Source organism: Pelobates fuscus, chromosome 6 (genome assembly GCF_036172605.1).
Source record: "Pelobates fuscus isolate aPelFus1 chromosome 6, aPelFus1.pri, whole genome shotgun sequence".
NCBI classification, from domain to species: Eukaryota; Metazoa; Chordata; class Amphibia; order Anura; family Pelobatidae; genus Pelobates; species Pelobates fuscus.
This window is the reverse complement of record NC_086322.1, coordinates 302,288,593-302,304,805: the sequence shown is the minus strand read 5'-3', so window position 1 is coordinate 302,304,805 and position 16,213 is coordinate 302,288,593. Positions and strand designations below refer to the sequence as shown.

At 44.9% G+C, this 16,213-nt stretch overlaps 1 protein-coding gene across 1 annotated transcript in view; it reads left to right on the top strand.

The window, feature by feature from the left end:
• The first annotated feature begins 15,941 nt into the window (after positions 1-15,941).
• Positions 15,942-16,213, top strand: part of RGS19 (regulator of G protein signaling 19) — a 39,699-nt gene continuing 39,427 nt past the window's right edge. The window contains exon 1 of the mRNA XM_063459661.1: positions 15,942-16,042. Within this exon, the coding sequence (XP_063315731.1) occupies positions 16,001-16,042 (42 nt within the window). The 5' untranslated portion in view covers positions 15,942-16,000. The remainder of the gene's footprint in view (positions 16,043-16,213) is intronic.

Here is a 16,213-nt window from a genome sequence, read left to right as displayed (position 1 = left end):
TTCCGCCTTCAGCCCAAGCATGCTGCGACTCCCCAATCCGACTTGGCACTTGCCTTCCCATGCGCTGGCCAGGTATTCCGCTGTGACAAAACAAAGCAGAGACAACCAGACACAGAGAAAAACACCACCAACACCACCACTTTTCTACTAACTCCTGTTAGATATCTTCCTTCCTGCTGAGTGGCAAGGGCCCACCCCCAGATTCCCTTATATACCAGTCCCATATTGCTACATATGTATCCCCCTTAATCCACCCCCCTCCCTGGGCAGCAGTCATGTCTTTCCCTTCCTTATTCAGTCTGCAGGGGGCGATGAATGGTCCTTCTGCTAATCCCCTGCACACCATGCTGAGTGTGTCCGCAGAGATGATGCACTTAATCTCAGTTCATCATGCATTTAACACTCTATCTGATATAAACATCTGATACCCTAGATTAGAACATTGTTCATTTTTGTTTCCACAAGTGGGTAAAAAAAAACAGACCAAAGCATAAAACAATGCCAGTCTTTTAATTAGAAGGTCTGAGTGTTTGAGAAACCTGGTATAGATTATCTGTTCTGATTTTTACAAAGACTGACACATTTCCATTGTCTGATAAACAGACGCCCACGAGTCACGCTACATTATAAAGCAGCCAGCATTCAAACCGTTGGATATTACACTGCACACATAACGACAATTAAACGTTCCTTGTCACACGACTATATTAACCTGTCCCTTACCAGGATACAAATCATACTCAGTGACCACGTTCCTTTATGTTCTAAAATAGTCTCTCATCTAGAACCGTTCTAGAATTCGAAGGAGAAGCAGGACTGCCGAGGAGTTTATATGTGAGGTGGATCGACAGACAAATTTCAAAGTTTAGGTCAATAAAAATATCCAATTTTAAGCCAAAAAAGACAATCTTCAAAAATACTTCAAGACAACTGTGTCTGACTTGTTTTGTGCTTAAAACAAAAATACTTCAAATCAGCTATTTTGGCCTAGGGGGCTTCACTCCAAAAAAAACAAAAAACAAAACTGAGCTTTTTTACTCTGTTATTGATTTAGATGGTCTCCAGTTTTGGTATATTTTGGAGGTGAGTTAATATAATCAACTGCCTTAGAAATTAGGCACATGTAAATACATAAAGGGAATCAACACAGTAAAGGAGGAGACTATATTTAAAAGAAGAAAAACTACCACAACAAGAGGGCATAGTCTTAAATTAGAGGGACAAAGGTTTAAAAATAATATCAGGAAGTATTACTTTACTGAGAGGGTGGTGGATGCATGGAATAGCCTTCCAGCTGAAGTGGTAGAGGTTAACACAGTAAAGGAGTTTAAGCATGCGTGGGATAGGCATAATGCTATCCTAACTATAAGATAAGGCCAGGGACTAATGAAAGTATTTAGAAAATTGGGCAGACTAGATGGGCCGAATGGTTCTTATCTGCCGTCACATTCTAGGAGTCATTGAACAGGGAATTTCCTCAATTTTACCAGGGGAAATTACAATTTTAGACCAAAAATATTTGAATTTTAAAATGTCAACTCCTTGTTCAATTCTCTAGTAATCCTGGTTAGTGAATGACTTTATCTTTCCCTAAAATGCGTTCTGATTATTTTCCTTTCCATTTTTTTACTGCAAAAAATCAGAGTTCGGTTAATCGTTCCCCTTATAGAAATGACTTTCCATCCAACTCTACACTTTGTTTAGAGGGCTGTGCACTGCGGTAAAATCTCATTAGTATTTAGCAAGACTGCAATTTAAAGAAAAGACAAAAATAATGTTTTCTACACCTACCACTCACTCCTTTTTTTTCTAGATCGTGTCCCTTTAAGGTTTGAGTATTCAAACCCTTCCTTAACTGGAACCGTGCATAATTAGCATGTAAAGATACAGCTTATCACAGTACTTTAAACACTTCTCTCCAAAATAGCATTCAGTACTGCTAACTATTCCAAGGCCTCATAGCTGACAGCGATCTGACCGCATTCATATATATATCACAGGAAGGGGTAATCACTAAAGTGTCAATTTCAGCCCAAAGTAGTGAAACTGTAGGCCGAAACATGGCTAATTTGAAGAATGATTCCAATTTGAAATTCCCTTTGAAGTTCTGACAATTCACACTGTAGGGGTTTATTTACGAATCTTGACACAGTATTGAATTTCAACTTTAGCTCCCAAGTAGCCAAACTTGAAAAATGGCTGAGAGTTTTACAGTTCGGCTTTTATGGGCCTTCAAATTTAAATTTACTTTGAATTCCTGACTTTCAGTAAACGTCCCTGTTTTATCTCACAATTTAGTGAATAATCTTGTAAGACATTTTAGCTTGAATTTTACACAGAGGAGCAGGCTTGCTCTGTGTAGACACGCCACTGAACCCTTTTATTTTGATTTGATGTATTTATTGATTGATTGCATTAATATCTGTTTAATATATTACAAAATAGAGGGTCAGTTTTACCCCATTTTTAAAAAGACACAACAGCAGCGTTTTTAACTAAACTCCGAATTGTACAGAATAAATATCCAAATTCTAACTTTCAGGACAAAAGAGCCAAGCTGTGACTTGAGAATTTAAAAGATCATTTTTTTTTCCAGACCCGCTATTCCAGCCAGAATTGTTCAGATTGTAATGTGCTACAGTTCAGAGTTTAGTGAACAAATCCTATAGTCAGTTTTTTTTAAATACATTTTTAGTTTTTATTTCTAAAATGTACATGTATTTTAAAGTTAAACTTTTTAGCGAAAAAACACACACGGTATTAGTGAGCGGATGGGTAAAGGATCCAAAATCAGGTTCTGAATACAAGAACAGATCTTCAGGGAAATGACAGAAACCCAAAAGGGGAAGTGTGAGAGCACACTCAGTACCCTGCCCCCAGCACGCTAAGTAGCCTTCCTCATCGCAGTACAGTGTCAGTGTGCGAGATTGCTCACACCACAGGCCAGTGAGTGTCCATAGTGCAGCCCGTGCAGTAAAGGGGTGTATATGTGTAGCCCCCACACCGAGATTCAGAAGCAGAATGTAATCTAAATCACAAGCTGTAACTGGCATGGACTCCTCTTCAACAACGGTAAGTTCAACTTCAACGCAGGCAACTCAAAATAAGTAGCAAAGGATTATGGGAGTTGGAGGCCATTAACATCTGGAGGGCGAGAGTTTGAGATCCCTGATGTAGGGGCTGTTCACGGAACTCTGAACTGCAGTGAAATAAAATCCTAATGCAAACTCAGAAAAAATAGTTGATTTTGAAAAATTGTAGTCTGAATGCTATCGTCTCTTCAGTTTGCTACAATCTGGCATTTAGAGGCTAAATCTGTCTATCTAAAATAATTAAGCTTTGACTAGAGCCGAAATGGGACTAAAAAAAGTCAACCAAACGTTGCCGTTTCGACTTTGAATTCTCTATAATTCACGGGTTAAAAGCTAGCCTGGTTCTTCACTCAAGTAAGAATTCAAAGCAAATTTCAAGTTTAAGGCCAAAGAAGCTGATGTGAAAGCATAGCTTGCTTAGAGAATTTTTCCAATTTGGCTATTTTGACTAGGGATCGACCGATTATCGGTTTTACCGATATTATCAGTCGATATTCGGTATTTTCGGCAATATCGGTATCGGCCAATATAGATACCGATATTGCCGATAATACATACCAGGACCACCTGAGGGGGCCCGCAGCAAGCTGTTACTAACCTTCCCAGCAGCTCCCTGTGTAAATCTTGCGAGTTTCGCGGCCATAGACCGTTGCCATGGGTTACCATGGCAACGCTCGGCGTGGCACACGGGTCACAAGATTTACACAGGGGAGCTAAGGGGAGCTGCTGGGAAGGTATGTAAAAGCTTGCTGCAGGCCCCCACTGCTCAGCACATGCCACGGGACCACCAGGGAATGCCAACCCCGGCCAGGTTACAAGCAGGGAGGGGGGGGACAAAAAAATAAAATAAAACATATAAATATTAAAAATAAAATGTCCCCCCCCCTCCATTTTACACAAATTACATCACTTCAGAAACACACGCACACAAACACACACACTACACAAGCACACACACACACTCTGCATTCTTTATATGCACACACACTATACACACTACACAAGCACGCACACTCTGCATTCTTTATATGCACACACACTATACACACTACACAAACACACTGCATTCCTTATATACACACACTCTGCATTCACTATATATACACACTGCATCTACCAGACAAACACACACAGCTCCCCTGTCTAAACACACTGCATCCACTACATGTGGCATGTATATTTTGTGCATTTACCTTTAGAAATTGTTTATTTTTTCAAAATGGTAAATGTACAGAATATTTGCAAGTTATCGGCTATCGGCCTGAAAGTTCACAGATTATCGGTTTCGATATCGGCTCTAAAAAAATCAATACAAGTCGATCCCTAATTTTGACCTTAAATTATAAGTTCACGTTGAATTCTCACGTAACCTTGTTGGTGATCTGTTAGTGGACCGCAGGAGGCTCATGAATTTGAAGTGCAGTTTGAATTTTACGCCAGAATAACTGAAAGCATGGCTGACTTAAAGATTATTTTCCAGTCCAGCTACGTCCAATTAAAACTTACTTTAATGTCCAGAAAATTCACACTTTACTGAGTAATGCTATTAGTTTTGAAAACTTTGCTGTGTATTAGAGGCTCTATCACCCCTTCTCTCCCCACACCCCCAAAAAATCATTTGAGCTTTACATAAAAGCTGTTTTTGTAAAATGTTCAAAGACCCCAAAAGGTGACAGAGCCATTTTAATATCTGCCACCTCTGCTAGAAGGCTGTCCCATGCAGCTACAACTCTTTCTGTGAAATATATATTCAGACATTGCCTATTAAAAGGGCACTAAACACATCACAATTTCTCCAGCCCCCTCACCCCCCTTCCCAGAATAAAAACAAACTAGAAAATGTTAATTGCACAGAAGTTGCAGGAAATGACACATCATAATTTCTACAGCTTTCTGTAGTAGTTGTGGTGCCTACGGTAAGAAGAACAGTTTTTGAATGGTTTGATTCTTACCCGACTCCTCCAGGACCTGCGTTCCTTCTGTACTGTCATATGGCGACCATGGGCATAGCAATATGAATTGTGTTGGAAATCATCCAGGAAATTTCACATTTTACACCATACTAGTCAAAAAGAGTGATAGTCAGGATTATTCACTAAAAAGAGGGTAACAGGGAATTCAAATTAACGCCAATGGGAAGCAGTACAGTGGAACCTCGGAACTCAAACTTAATCCATTCCAGAAGGCTGTTCGTTCCAGTTCCATTTTGTTCGAGAACCGAATCAACTTTTCCCATAAGAATTAATGTAAATTTCATTAATCTTTTCGAGACCCCCAAAATAACAGCATTTTAACACAAATTTACAGTTTAATAATGCCTTACATGTATAAACTCATAAAAAAATAACACAATGTACAGTAAATGAAATAAAAATGTTCCTTCACTTTACCTGCAATGATGAGCGTTGATGGCATAAGTAGAGAAGAGATATTATTGGTTGTGTAGGGATAGGTAATGGTTCTTCTGGCATTTAAAATGTGTCTAAAGTAAGACATAGTGTGGCGAAACCAGCTTCGCCCCTGTGAACTGGAGAGGCCTGGCTGCCTCCTGCCCGCTGACTATGGCCCCTGGACATATTGCACTTTAAAGACTATATTTGGGCAGGTAATAATTTGTATTGCTGCTGCTGGCCCTTTAAAAGCAGCGAGGGACATATTGGAACTTTTGGGACTACTGTACCTTTAAGACTGTGGAGCGTAGCACAGTAATCCTGCCTTTAATACTTTAATGTCATGTATGTATTGTTGTATGCAGTTAACCTGGGTTATATATATATGTACAGCATTCATCTGATTGTTCGGTAGAAACACTCCATTCATTGTATGGAGGAAACTACCGAACAACCAGACCACCCAGGACTAAGTGTGCCTCCAATTACCGTTTGCAACAATGTTGCAAACAGGTAATTGGCAATCCATGTAATGTATTATGTGTCCTCTGGGTGGCCGCCATTCGGGAAACAACCACGTGGCGGCGGCCATCTTTAACTGCCGAACAGCGGTGTTTTGCCGTCGAGTGTCTGGAACTGAAATCGGACACTCGACTAGGCAAACACCGCTGAGACCTCCAGACTTTCAGGATTTCGTATAGAAACTACCGAATGACCCGTCGTTCGGTAGAAAGAACCATACGAACTAGGGGATTCATGCGAATCCCCCTTAGTCTCTATAACCCAAGTAATTCGTCTGTTTGCGTTCCCTTGTTTGTGACCGACCGCAGGGCCAAAATGCATGGAACTGTTTTCGGATACTTTACCCATGCGGTCGGTCAATACTTTAAAGTCCCATAACTCCCGAACCGTTTATCCGAATGGGCTGATTTTAACATATGTTGTCCCTCCAGACTAGGGCTATCTGGAGATATTGGATTTGTGGATTTGTGGATTTGTGGGTAAAAATGTGTCCCTGTTAATTATGTTAAGTGCTAATCTAAGGGGAGGAAATGTGTGGGAGGTACATCCATGTGATTGGTTAAATTCATCCTCCCCCTGGGAGTGTCCTGTATGTACTTGGTTGTAATAAAAGCCAGACTGGGTGTCCCAGTCCTGAGTTCTTGCTTAACCCTCAAAGCGATGTGTCGTCTCGGTCTTTGGGGGAATGGGATTGTATGCTGACTGCCAAGAGTGTAAGCCGATGTCTGCTTTTCTTGTTCAGCTGTTCCAGTGTTCGTGTGGTTCCAGTCGGGAGAATGGTGTTTGCAGTAGCTGCCTGTGCATCTGGAAAGGGGATTATCGCCTAAACTGGGTTTTATCCTCTTGTAAGTGAAACGGTCCGTTACAATTGGTGGCAGCGGTGGGATCGTTCCTACAACCAGAGGGACAGCTACAGACAACACCATTTCTGGATTACAAATTGAGGGCAACGCTAGTATCCGTACAGCGACCCTATCTACAAAGGAACTCAGAAAATGGAGGAGAAGTTGCAGGATAAATTGTACAGTTACGTATGCCTGGGGTCTGGAGTAGTCCCAGAGGAGCACATGTTGATGTACAGAGAGTCTGCCAGAGCCGAATTGTGGGACGAAGCCCTAGAGGAAGTACAGTATTCACGAGGGGATCAGCGCCGCAGCAGAAGGCAGCGAATTCTGGCTAGAATGGCAGAGCGGATGCCCCTCCTGAGAAAACAGACCACAGAAAAGTGGGTGACTAGACTCGAGATTCTAGTATACGCAGAACTGGTGCTCGACGACGCATACCAGGCGCTACAGTGGTACGCGGCTCAGTGTGTCCCCAGGATGGCAGAGTATGAGTTCCCAGAAGGCGGAGATTACACTGGCCCCGGTCTATTTTGGGATAATAGTGGTGACGAGGACTTTGGGGAAGATACCGACTATCGTTTTTGGGACCTGTACGGCATCCGAGAGAACATGCTGGGTCTCTTTGGCGCTATTGACCTCGAGGCAGACCTACGATATTTAGTTACCCAGGAATGGAACCTGGAGGGGGATTACCTGCGACTCATCAATGAGGCCTGGGAAGAGACAACCGGCCCTCCCACCCAACAGCAACCAGCAGTACCCGAAGTGGCAGAGTTCCTAGACTGGTCCTGTGAGCAAACCCAGGGAGATGAAGGTGTCGTCCTTCCTCCCCAGCGGCAGGCTGAGTTCCAGGGGGCAGAGGTTGTTGTTCCTGCCCCCCAGCAGCAAAGTGAGATGCCAAGAAGGCAGTGTGAAGTGAAGGGAGAGGAGAGCAGCGTCCTCCCTCCCCAGCGGCAATGTGTGCCCCAGGGAGCTGATGGTGTCGTCCATCCTCCCCAGCAGCCGTGTGTGTCCAAAGGAGCCGAAGGTGCAGTCCTTCCTCCCCAACGGCAGGCTGAGTTACAGGGGGCAGAGGTTGTTGTTCCTGCCCCCCAGCAGCAAAGTGATATGCCAAGAAGGCAGTGTGAAGGGAAGGGAGAGGAGAGCAGCGTCCTCCCTCCCCAGCGGCAGTGTGTGCCCCAGGGAGCTGATGGTGTCGTCCATCCTCCCCAGCGGCAGTGTGTCCTGCAGGGAGCAGAGACAATCCGTCTCGCACCCCAGCAGCCGGACAAGAGAATGAAAGGGGAGACAGCTGGTCCCCCTTTCCACCAGCAGAGAGAGTGGCAGGGAGAGGAGCCTGCTAACCCCCCTCCCCAGCGGCAGTTTACCGTCCAGAGAGAGGAGCTTGTTACACCCTCTCTCCAGCGGCAGCCTAACTCACCAAGGGGAGATGTTAAGCCCCACAACTGTGCAGATGGGACCGTAGTCTCTGCACTTACAGCACAAGAGATAGGGACGGTCGGTCCTGTTCCCCAGCATCAGTGTGATGGATCCAAAGGGGAGACAGTCGGTCTCCCCCTCCGGCAGTCGAGCTGCGCACCTAAAGGGGAGACAGCCAGTCTCCAGCAACCAGACGCCCACCAGACTACTCCCGTGGTAGTGCTGGCAACAGGACAGAGTACCGCTGGTCTCTGCCCCCTCAGCAACCCACCAAGGCAGCCTACCCGTCTCCCACCCAGCAGTGGTGAAACACCAGAACTTGGACAAAATCCTTCCTCACCCAGATGTAGTAGCCGGTTAGTGTGGGTGGGCTGCTCTGTTATTTCTGTTTTGTGGGTGGGTTGCTGGACTAACCAGGGCACTGACCGGCAGAAAGTCAGGTACCCTGTTAGTCCAATTGGCAAAGGGGAGAAATGTGGCGAAACCAGCTTCGCCCCTGTGAACTGGAGAGGCCTGGCTGCTGGCCTCCTGCCCGCTGACTATGGCCCCTGGACATATTGCACTTTAAAGACTATATTTGGGCAGGTAATAATTTGTATTGCTGCTGCTGGCCCTTTAAAAGCAGCGAGGGACATATTGGAACTTTTGGGACTACTGTACCTTTAAGACTGTGGAGCGTAGCACAGTAATCCTGCCTTTAATACTTTAATGTCATGTATGTATTGTTGTATGCAGTTAACCTGGGTTATATATATATGTACAGCATTCATCTGATTGTTCGGTAGAAACACTCCATTCATTGTATGGAGGAAACTACCGAACAACCAGACCACCCAGGACTAAGTGTGCCTCCAATTACCGTTTGCAACAATGTTGCAAACAGGTAATTGGCAATCCATGTAATGTATTATGTGTCCTCTGGGTGGCCGCCATTCGGGAAACAACCACGTGGCGGCGGCCATCTTTAACTGCCGAACAGCGGTGTTTTGCCGTCGAGTGTCTGGAACTGAAATCGGACACTCGACTAGGCAAACACCGCTGAGACCTCCAGACTTTCAGGATTTCGTATAGAAACTACCGAATGACCCGTCGTTCGGTAGAAAGAACCATACGAACTAGGGGATTCATGCGAATCCCCCTTAGTCTCTATAACCCAAGTAATTCGTCTGTTTGCGTTCCCTTGTTTGTGACCGACCGCAGGGCCAAAATGCATGGAACTGTTTTCGGATACTTTACCCATGCGGTCGGTCAATACTTTAAAGTCCCATAACTCCCGAACCGTTTATCCGAATGGGCTGATTTTAACATATGTTGTCCCTCCAGACTAGGGCTATCTGGAGATATTGGATTTGTGGATGTACCCCAAGTATTTAGGGTACATCCAAAACTTGGGTAAAAATGTGTCCCTGTTAATTATGTTAAGTGCTAATCTAAGGGGAGGAAATGTGTGGGAGGTACATCCATGTGATTGGTTAAATTCATCCTCCCCCTGGGAGTGTCCTGTATGTACTTGGTTGTAATAAAAGCCAGACTGCGTGTCCCAGTCCTGAGTTCTTGCTTAACCCTCAAAGCGATGTGTCGTCTCGGTCTTTGGGGGAATGGGATTGTATGCTGACTGCCAAGAGTGTAAGCCGATGTCTGCTTTTCTTGTTCAGCTGTTCCGGTGTTCGTGTGGTTCCAGTCGGGAGAATGGTGTTTGCAGTAGCTGCCTGTGCATCTGGAAAGGGGATTATCGCCTAAACTGGGTTTTATCCTCTCGTAAGTGAAACGGTCCGTTACACATAGCATTATCATTGAGCATGTTTGTGGCATGATTTGTTGGGATACCGAGGATCGTTCGTGGACCGAGACATTTTTTTCTCAAAATTTTTGTTAGACTACTGAATTGTTCGGAAAGGGACCGCTTTTGTGTGGCTATTTTAACCAAAAATTTTAAATTCTGTCTAAATTAATTTCCCACTTTTGTGAATAACCCGGAAGGTATCCCAGGCTGGATTGAATATTCTGGGGGATTATTGAATGGGCTCCACCCTGGGCTCTGTCACATTGTTTACTGTTAGGGTTCGTGTCCTCCTCTGTTGGTTTCAGTAAAGCAGAGCTCCAATACCCAGCATAGGTACCTCCGCTGTTCAGTCCTCGTAGCTGAAAGAAGAAGTATAATAATCTAAGACCCTTTCCCCCCCGGTAACTAGACGACACACAGTTCTGGGAGTCAACTGATTTTATTTTGGCCACACACGGCTTTTATGCACTGACCCCTACATGGGGTCTCTTACACAAAAATACAGGGTTTTCCCTCCCAGGATCTTCTGTGCCTGAGAGATAATTGCGTGAGAAAAATCTATAACTCAATTATCTCAGGTACAGAAAAATCTACAACAATTTAAACCACTCCAAAAATGCATTTGAATAGTTCAGAACCCCACGAAAGTCATATCACCGAATAGCTTAGATCTGAGCACACACTTTGACAAAATATAACTCAGATCCCTTCGGTGGTTCGGGAATGCCATTCGAATTACATTTTGACCGGTCGTCCACGAGGTGATGCCCCAAAACAGTACCAGAGAAAACAAGGCAACGACCGGTCATCTTTCGGGGATTCTTGCACAATGCTCCCCCTGACTTTTAGTATACAAATGTTCCCCCTTTTCGGCTGTTTATGCCTCCCGAACGCCGTTCTATTAACTGTTCGGGAAGTTGGATGGGCAGCGGTACCAGTTTACCGGGTGTTCGCGGGGTCGTGTAGCCAAAAATATTTCTACGCCATCGACGACCATGTACTGCTGCCTACATTCAGAAAACAAAATGGCCGCCATTTGTTTGCACATGTGCGCTCGGTTAACGGCCACACAGGGGAAACACTTTATTTGTGGTTATCAGCCAGGAGTGGTCGGTTGTTAGAAGGTGCGAACAAGGGGACAACACAGATGGGGGTTCGGTAAACGAATGGGGGTGTACGGACAGCCGAACAACAGGAGATAAAAGTATATAAAGAGCGTTCATTGTGCGACAGACACCAAAAAATAAATTAAAAAATCACACCGCAGGAGAGTCTGCTTCTTTTAGAGATTGAAGACGCTGGCAGTGGATACACCATTCAGTCATGCCTTCACTCCTATCGCCCTGCTCAATATTGTCCTGGTCACCTGGTGAGTTAACAGGCAGCCCACTGTCAATAACAACAGAGCGATGGGTACACTGGGGGCGCCAGGTAATGGGTACACAGGGGGAGCAGAGTGATGGTGACACTGGTGGTGAACAAAGTGCTGTGTACACTGACGGCGGAACAAGGTGATGGGTACACTGGGGGGAGCAAGGTGACGTGTCCATTGGGTAAACAAAAATTGTTAAATTAGGGGGAGCAAGGAGACAGGTACACTGGGGGGAGCAAGGTGATGTGTCTATTGGGTAAACAGGGAGATGGATGTATTGGGGGGGAGCAAGGTGATGGGTATACTGGGAGAAGGATGATGCAGTGACTACCCCTGAAAGCACAGTTTAGAGCAGTGGTTCCCAACCCAGTCCTCAAGTACCCCCTACCAGTCCAGGATTTAGGGATTATGGTGGTGTCCAAGGTGTATTTAGAAAGGAAAAAGAAAACAAAAAACACTTTAGACACAACTGGACTGGTAGGGGGTACTTGACGACTGGGTTTGAAAGCCCTGGAGTATCCCCAGCTGGCTGCACACAGTATATAGTGATACAGAGTATCTCAGGCTGTATATAGTGATCAGGGGTATCTCAGGCTGGCTGTATATAGTGATACAGAGTATCCCAGGCTGGCTGTATATAGTGATAAGGAGTATCTGAGGCTGTATATAGTGATTCAGAGTATCTCTGGCTGGCTGTATATAGGTATACGGAGTATCTGAGGCTGGCTGTATATAGTGATACAGAGTATCTCTGGCTGGCTGTATATAGTGATACAGAGTATCTCTGGCTGGCTGTATATAGTGATACAGAGTATCTCTGGCTGGCTGTATATAGTGATACAGAGTATCTCTGGCTGGCTGTATATAGTGATACAGAGTATCTCTGGCTGGCTGTATATAGTGATACAGAGTATCTCTGGCTGGCTGTATATAGTGATACAGAGTATCCCAGGCTGGCTGTATATAGTGATAAAGAGTATCCCAGGCTGCCTGTATATAGTGATACAGAGTATCCCAGGCTGGCTGTATATAGTGATACAGAGTATCCCAGGCTGGCTGTATATAGTGATACAGAGTATCCCAGGCTGGCTGTATATAGTGATGGAGAGTATCTCAGGCTGGCTGTATATAGTGATACAGAGTATCCCAGGCTGGCTGTATATAGTGATAAAGAGTATCCCAGGCTGGCTTTATATAGTGATACAGAGTATCTCTGGCTGGCTGTATATAGTGATACAGAGTATCCCAGGCTGGCTGTATATAGTGATACAGAGTATCCCAGGCTGGCTGTATATAGTGATACAGAGTATCTCAGGCTGGCTGTATATAGTGATCCAGAGTATCTCAGGCTGGCTGTATATAGTGATACAGAGTATCTCAGGCTGGCTGTATATATTGATACAGAGTATCCCAGGCTGGCTGTATATAGTGATACAGAGTATCCCAGGCTGGCTGTATATAGTGATAAGAGTATCTCTGGCTGGCTGTATATAGTGATAAAGAGTATCTCAGGCTGGCTGTATATAGTGATAAAGAGTATCTCAGGCTGGCTGTATATAGTGATACAGAGTATCCCAGGCTGGCTGTATATAGTGATACAGAGCATCCCAGGCTGGCTGTATATAGTGATACAGAGTATCCCAGGCTGGCTTTATATAGTGATACAGAGTATCCCAGGCTGGCTTTATATAGTGATACAGAGTATCCCAGGCTGGCTTTATATAGTGATACAGAGTATCCCAGGCTGGCTTTATATAGTGATAGAGAGTATCTCTGGCTGGCTGTATATAGTGATAAAGAGTATCCCAGGCTGGCTTTATATAGTGATACAGAGTATCTCTGGCTGGCTGTATATAGTGATACAGAGTATCCGAGGCTGGCTTTATATAGTGATACAGAGTATCTCAGGCTGGCTGTATATAGTGATACAGAGTATCCCAGGCTGGCTTTATATAGTGATACAGAGTATCTCAGGCTGGCTGTATATAGTGATACAGAGTATCCCAGGCTGGCTTTATATAGTGATACAGAGTATCTCAGGCTGGCTGTATATAGTGATACAGAGTATCTCTGGCTGGCTGTATATAGTGATACAGAGTATCCCAGGCTGGCTGTATATAGTGATACAGAGTATCCCAGGCTGGCTTTATATAGTGATACAGAGTATCCCAGGCTGGCTGTATATAGTGATACAGAGTATCCCAGGCTGGCTTTATATAGTGATACAGAGTTTCCCAGGCTGGCTTTATATAGTGATACAGAGTATCCCAGGCTGGCTGTATATAGTGATACAGAGTATCCCAGGCTGGCTGTATATAGTGATACAGAGTATCACTGGCTGGCTGTATATAGTGATACAGAGTATCCCAGGCTGGCTGTATATAGTGATACAGAGTATCCCAGGCTGGCTGTATATAGTGATACAGAGTATCCCAGGCTGGCTTTATATAGTGATACAGAGTATCCCAGGCTGGCTGTATATAGTGATAAAGAGTATCCCAGGCTGGCTTTATATAGTGATACAGAGTTTCCCAGGCTGGCTTTATATAGTGATACAGAGTATCCCAGGCTGGCTGTATATAGTGATACAGAGTATCCCAGGCTGGCTGTATATAGTGATACAGAGTATCCCAGGCTGGCTGTATATAGTGATACAGAGTATCCCAGGCTGGCTTTATATAGTGATACAGAGTATCCCAGGCTGGCTTTATATAGTGATACAGAGTATCCCAGGCTGGCTGTATATAGTGATACTGAGTATCCCAGGCTGGCTGTATATAGTGATACAGAGTATCCCAGGCTGGCTGTATATAGTGATACAGAGTATCCCAGGCTGGCTTTATATAGTGATACAGAGTATCCCAGGCTGGCTTTATATAGTGATACAGAGTATCCCAGGCTGGCTGTATATAGTGATTCAGAGTATCCCAGGCTGGCTGTATATAGTGATACAGAGTATCCCAGGCTGGCTGTATATAGTGATACAGAGTATCCCAGGCTGGCTGTATATAGTGATACAGAGTATCCCAGGCTGGCTTTATATAGTGATACAGAGTATCCCAGGCTGGCTTTATATAGTGATACAGAGTATCCCAGGCTGGCTGTATATAGTGATACAGAGTATCCCAGGCTGGCTTTATATAGTGATACAGAGTATCTGTGGCTGGCTGTGTATAGTGATCGGGGTATCTCAGGCTGGCTTTATATAGTGATACAGAGTATCCGAGGCTGGCTGTATATAGTGATACAGAGTATCCCAGGCTGGCTGTATATAGTGATACAGAGTATCCGAGGCTGGCTGTATATAGTGATACAGAGTATCCCAGGCTGGCTGTATATAGTGATACAGAGTATCCGAGGCTGACTTTATATAGTGATACAGAGTATCTCAGGCTGGCTGTATATAGTGATACAGAGTATCCCAGGCTGGCTGTATATAGTGATACAGAGTATCTCAGGCTGGCTGTATATAGTGATACAGAGTATCCCAGGCTGGCTTTATATAGTGATACAGAGTATCTCTGGCTGGCTGTATATAGTGATACAGAGTATCTCTGGCTGGCTGTATATAGTGATACAGAGTATCCCAGGCTGGCTGTATATAGTGATAAAGAGTATCCGAGGCTGGCTGTATATAGTGATACAGAGTATCCGAGGCTGGCTGTATATAGTGATACAGAGTATCCCAGGCTGGCTGTATATAGTGATACAGAGTATCCCAGGCTGGCTTTATATAGTGATACAGAGTATCTCTGGCTGGCTGTATATAATGATACAGAGTATTTCTGGCTGGCTGTATATAGTGATACAGAGTATCTCTGGCTGGCTGTATATAATGATACAGAGTATTTCTGGCTGGCTGTATATAGTGATACAGAGTATCCCAGGCTGGCTGTATATAGTGATACAGAGTATCTCAGGCTGGCTGTATATAGTGATACAGAGTATTTCTGGCTGGCTGTATATAGTGATACAGAGTATCCCAGGCTGGCTGTATATAGTGATACAGAGTATCTCAGGCTGGCTGTATATAGTGATACAGAGTATCCCAGGCTGGCTTTATATAGTGATACAGAGTATCCCAGGCTGGCTGTATATAGTGATACAGAGTATCCCAGGCTGGCTGTATATAGTGATACAGAGTATCTCTGGCTGGCTGTATATAGTGATACAGAGTATCCCAGGCTGGCTTTATATAGTGATACAGAGTATCCCAGGCTGGCTGTATATAGTGATACAGAGTATCTCTGGCTGGCTGTATATAGTGATACAGAGTATCCCAGGCTGGCTGTATATAGTGATACAGAGTATCTCTGGCTGGCTGTATATAGTGATACAGAGTATCTCTGGCTGGCTGTATATAGTGATACAGAGTATCTCTGGCTGGCTGTATATAGTGATACAGAGTATCCCAGGCTGGCTTTATATAGTGATACAGAGTAGCCGAGGCTGGCTGTGACGTGGAGCCGCACTGGGTGAGGAAGTGAGGGGGGGTGGCGGGGAGCATGCGCAGTGCGGCTCTGGCTGTGTGCTGCCCGGTCCCCGCTCCCTCCCCGGTCCCGGTCCCAGCCAGGCGGATGTGCTTCAGGAAGAGACCGGGCTCCGCCGCCGCCCAGATAGTGAGTACCGAGACCTCATTATTACACAGAGCCTGGAGTACCCCCACCCCCCCTGTAATACCCCCAGCCTGGAGTAACCCCCCCCCCCGTAATACCCCCAGCCTGGAGTAACCCCCCCCCGTAATACCCCCAGCCTGGAGTAACCCCCCCCCCCCGTAATACCCCCAGCCT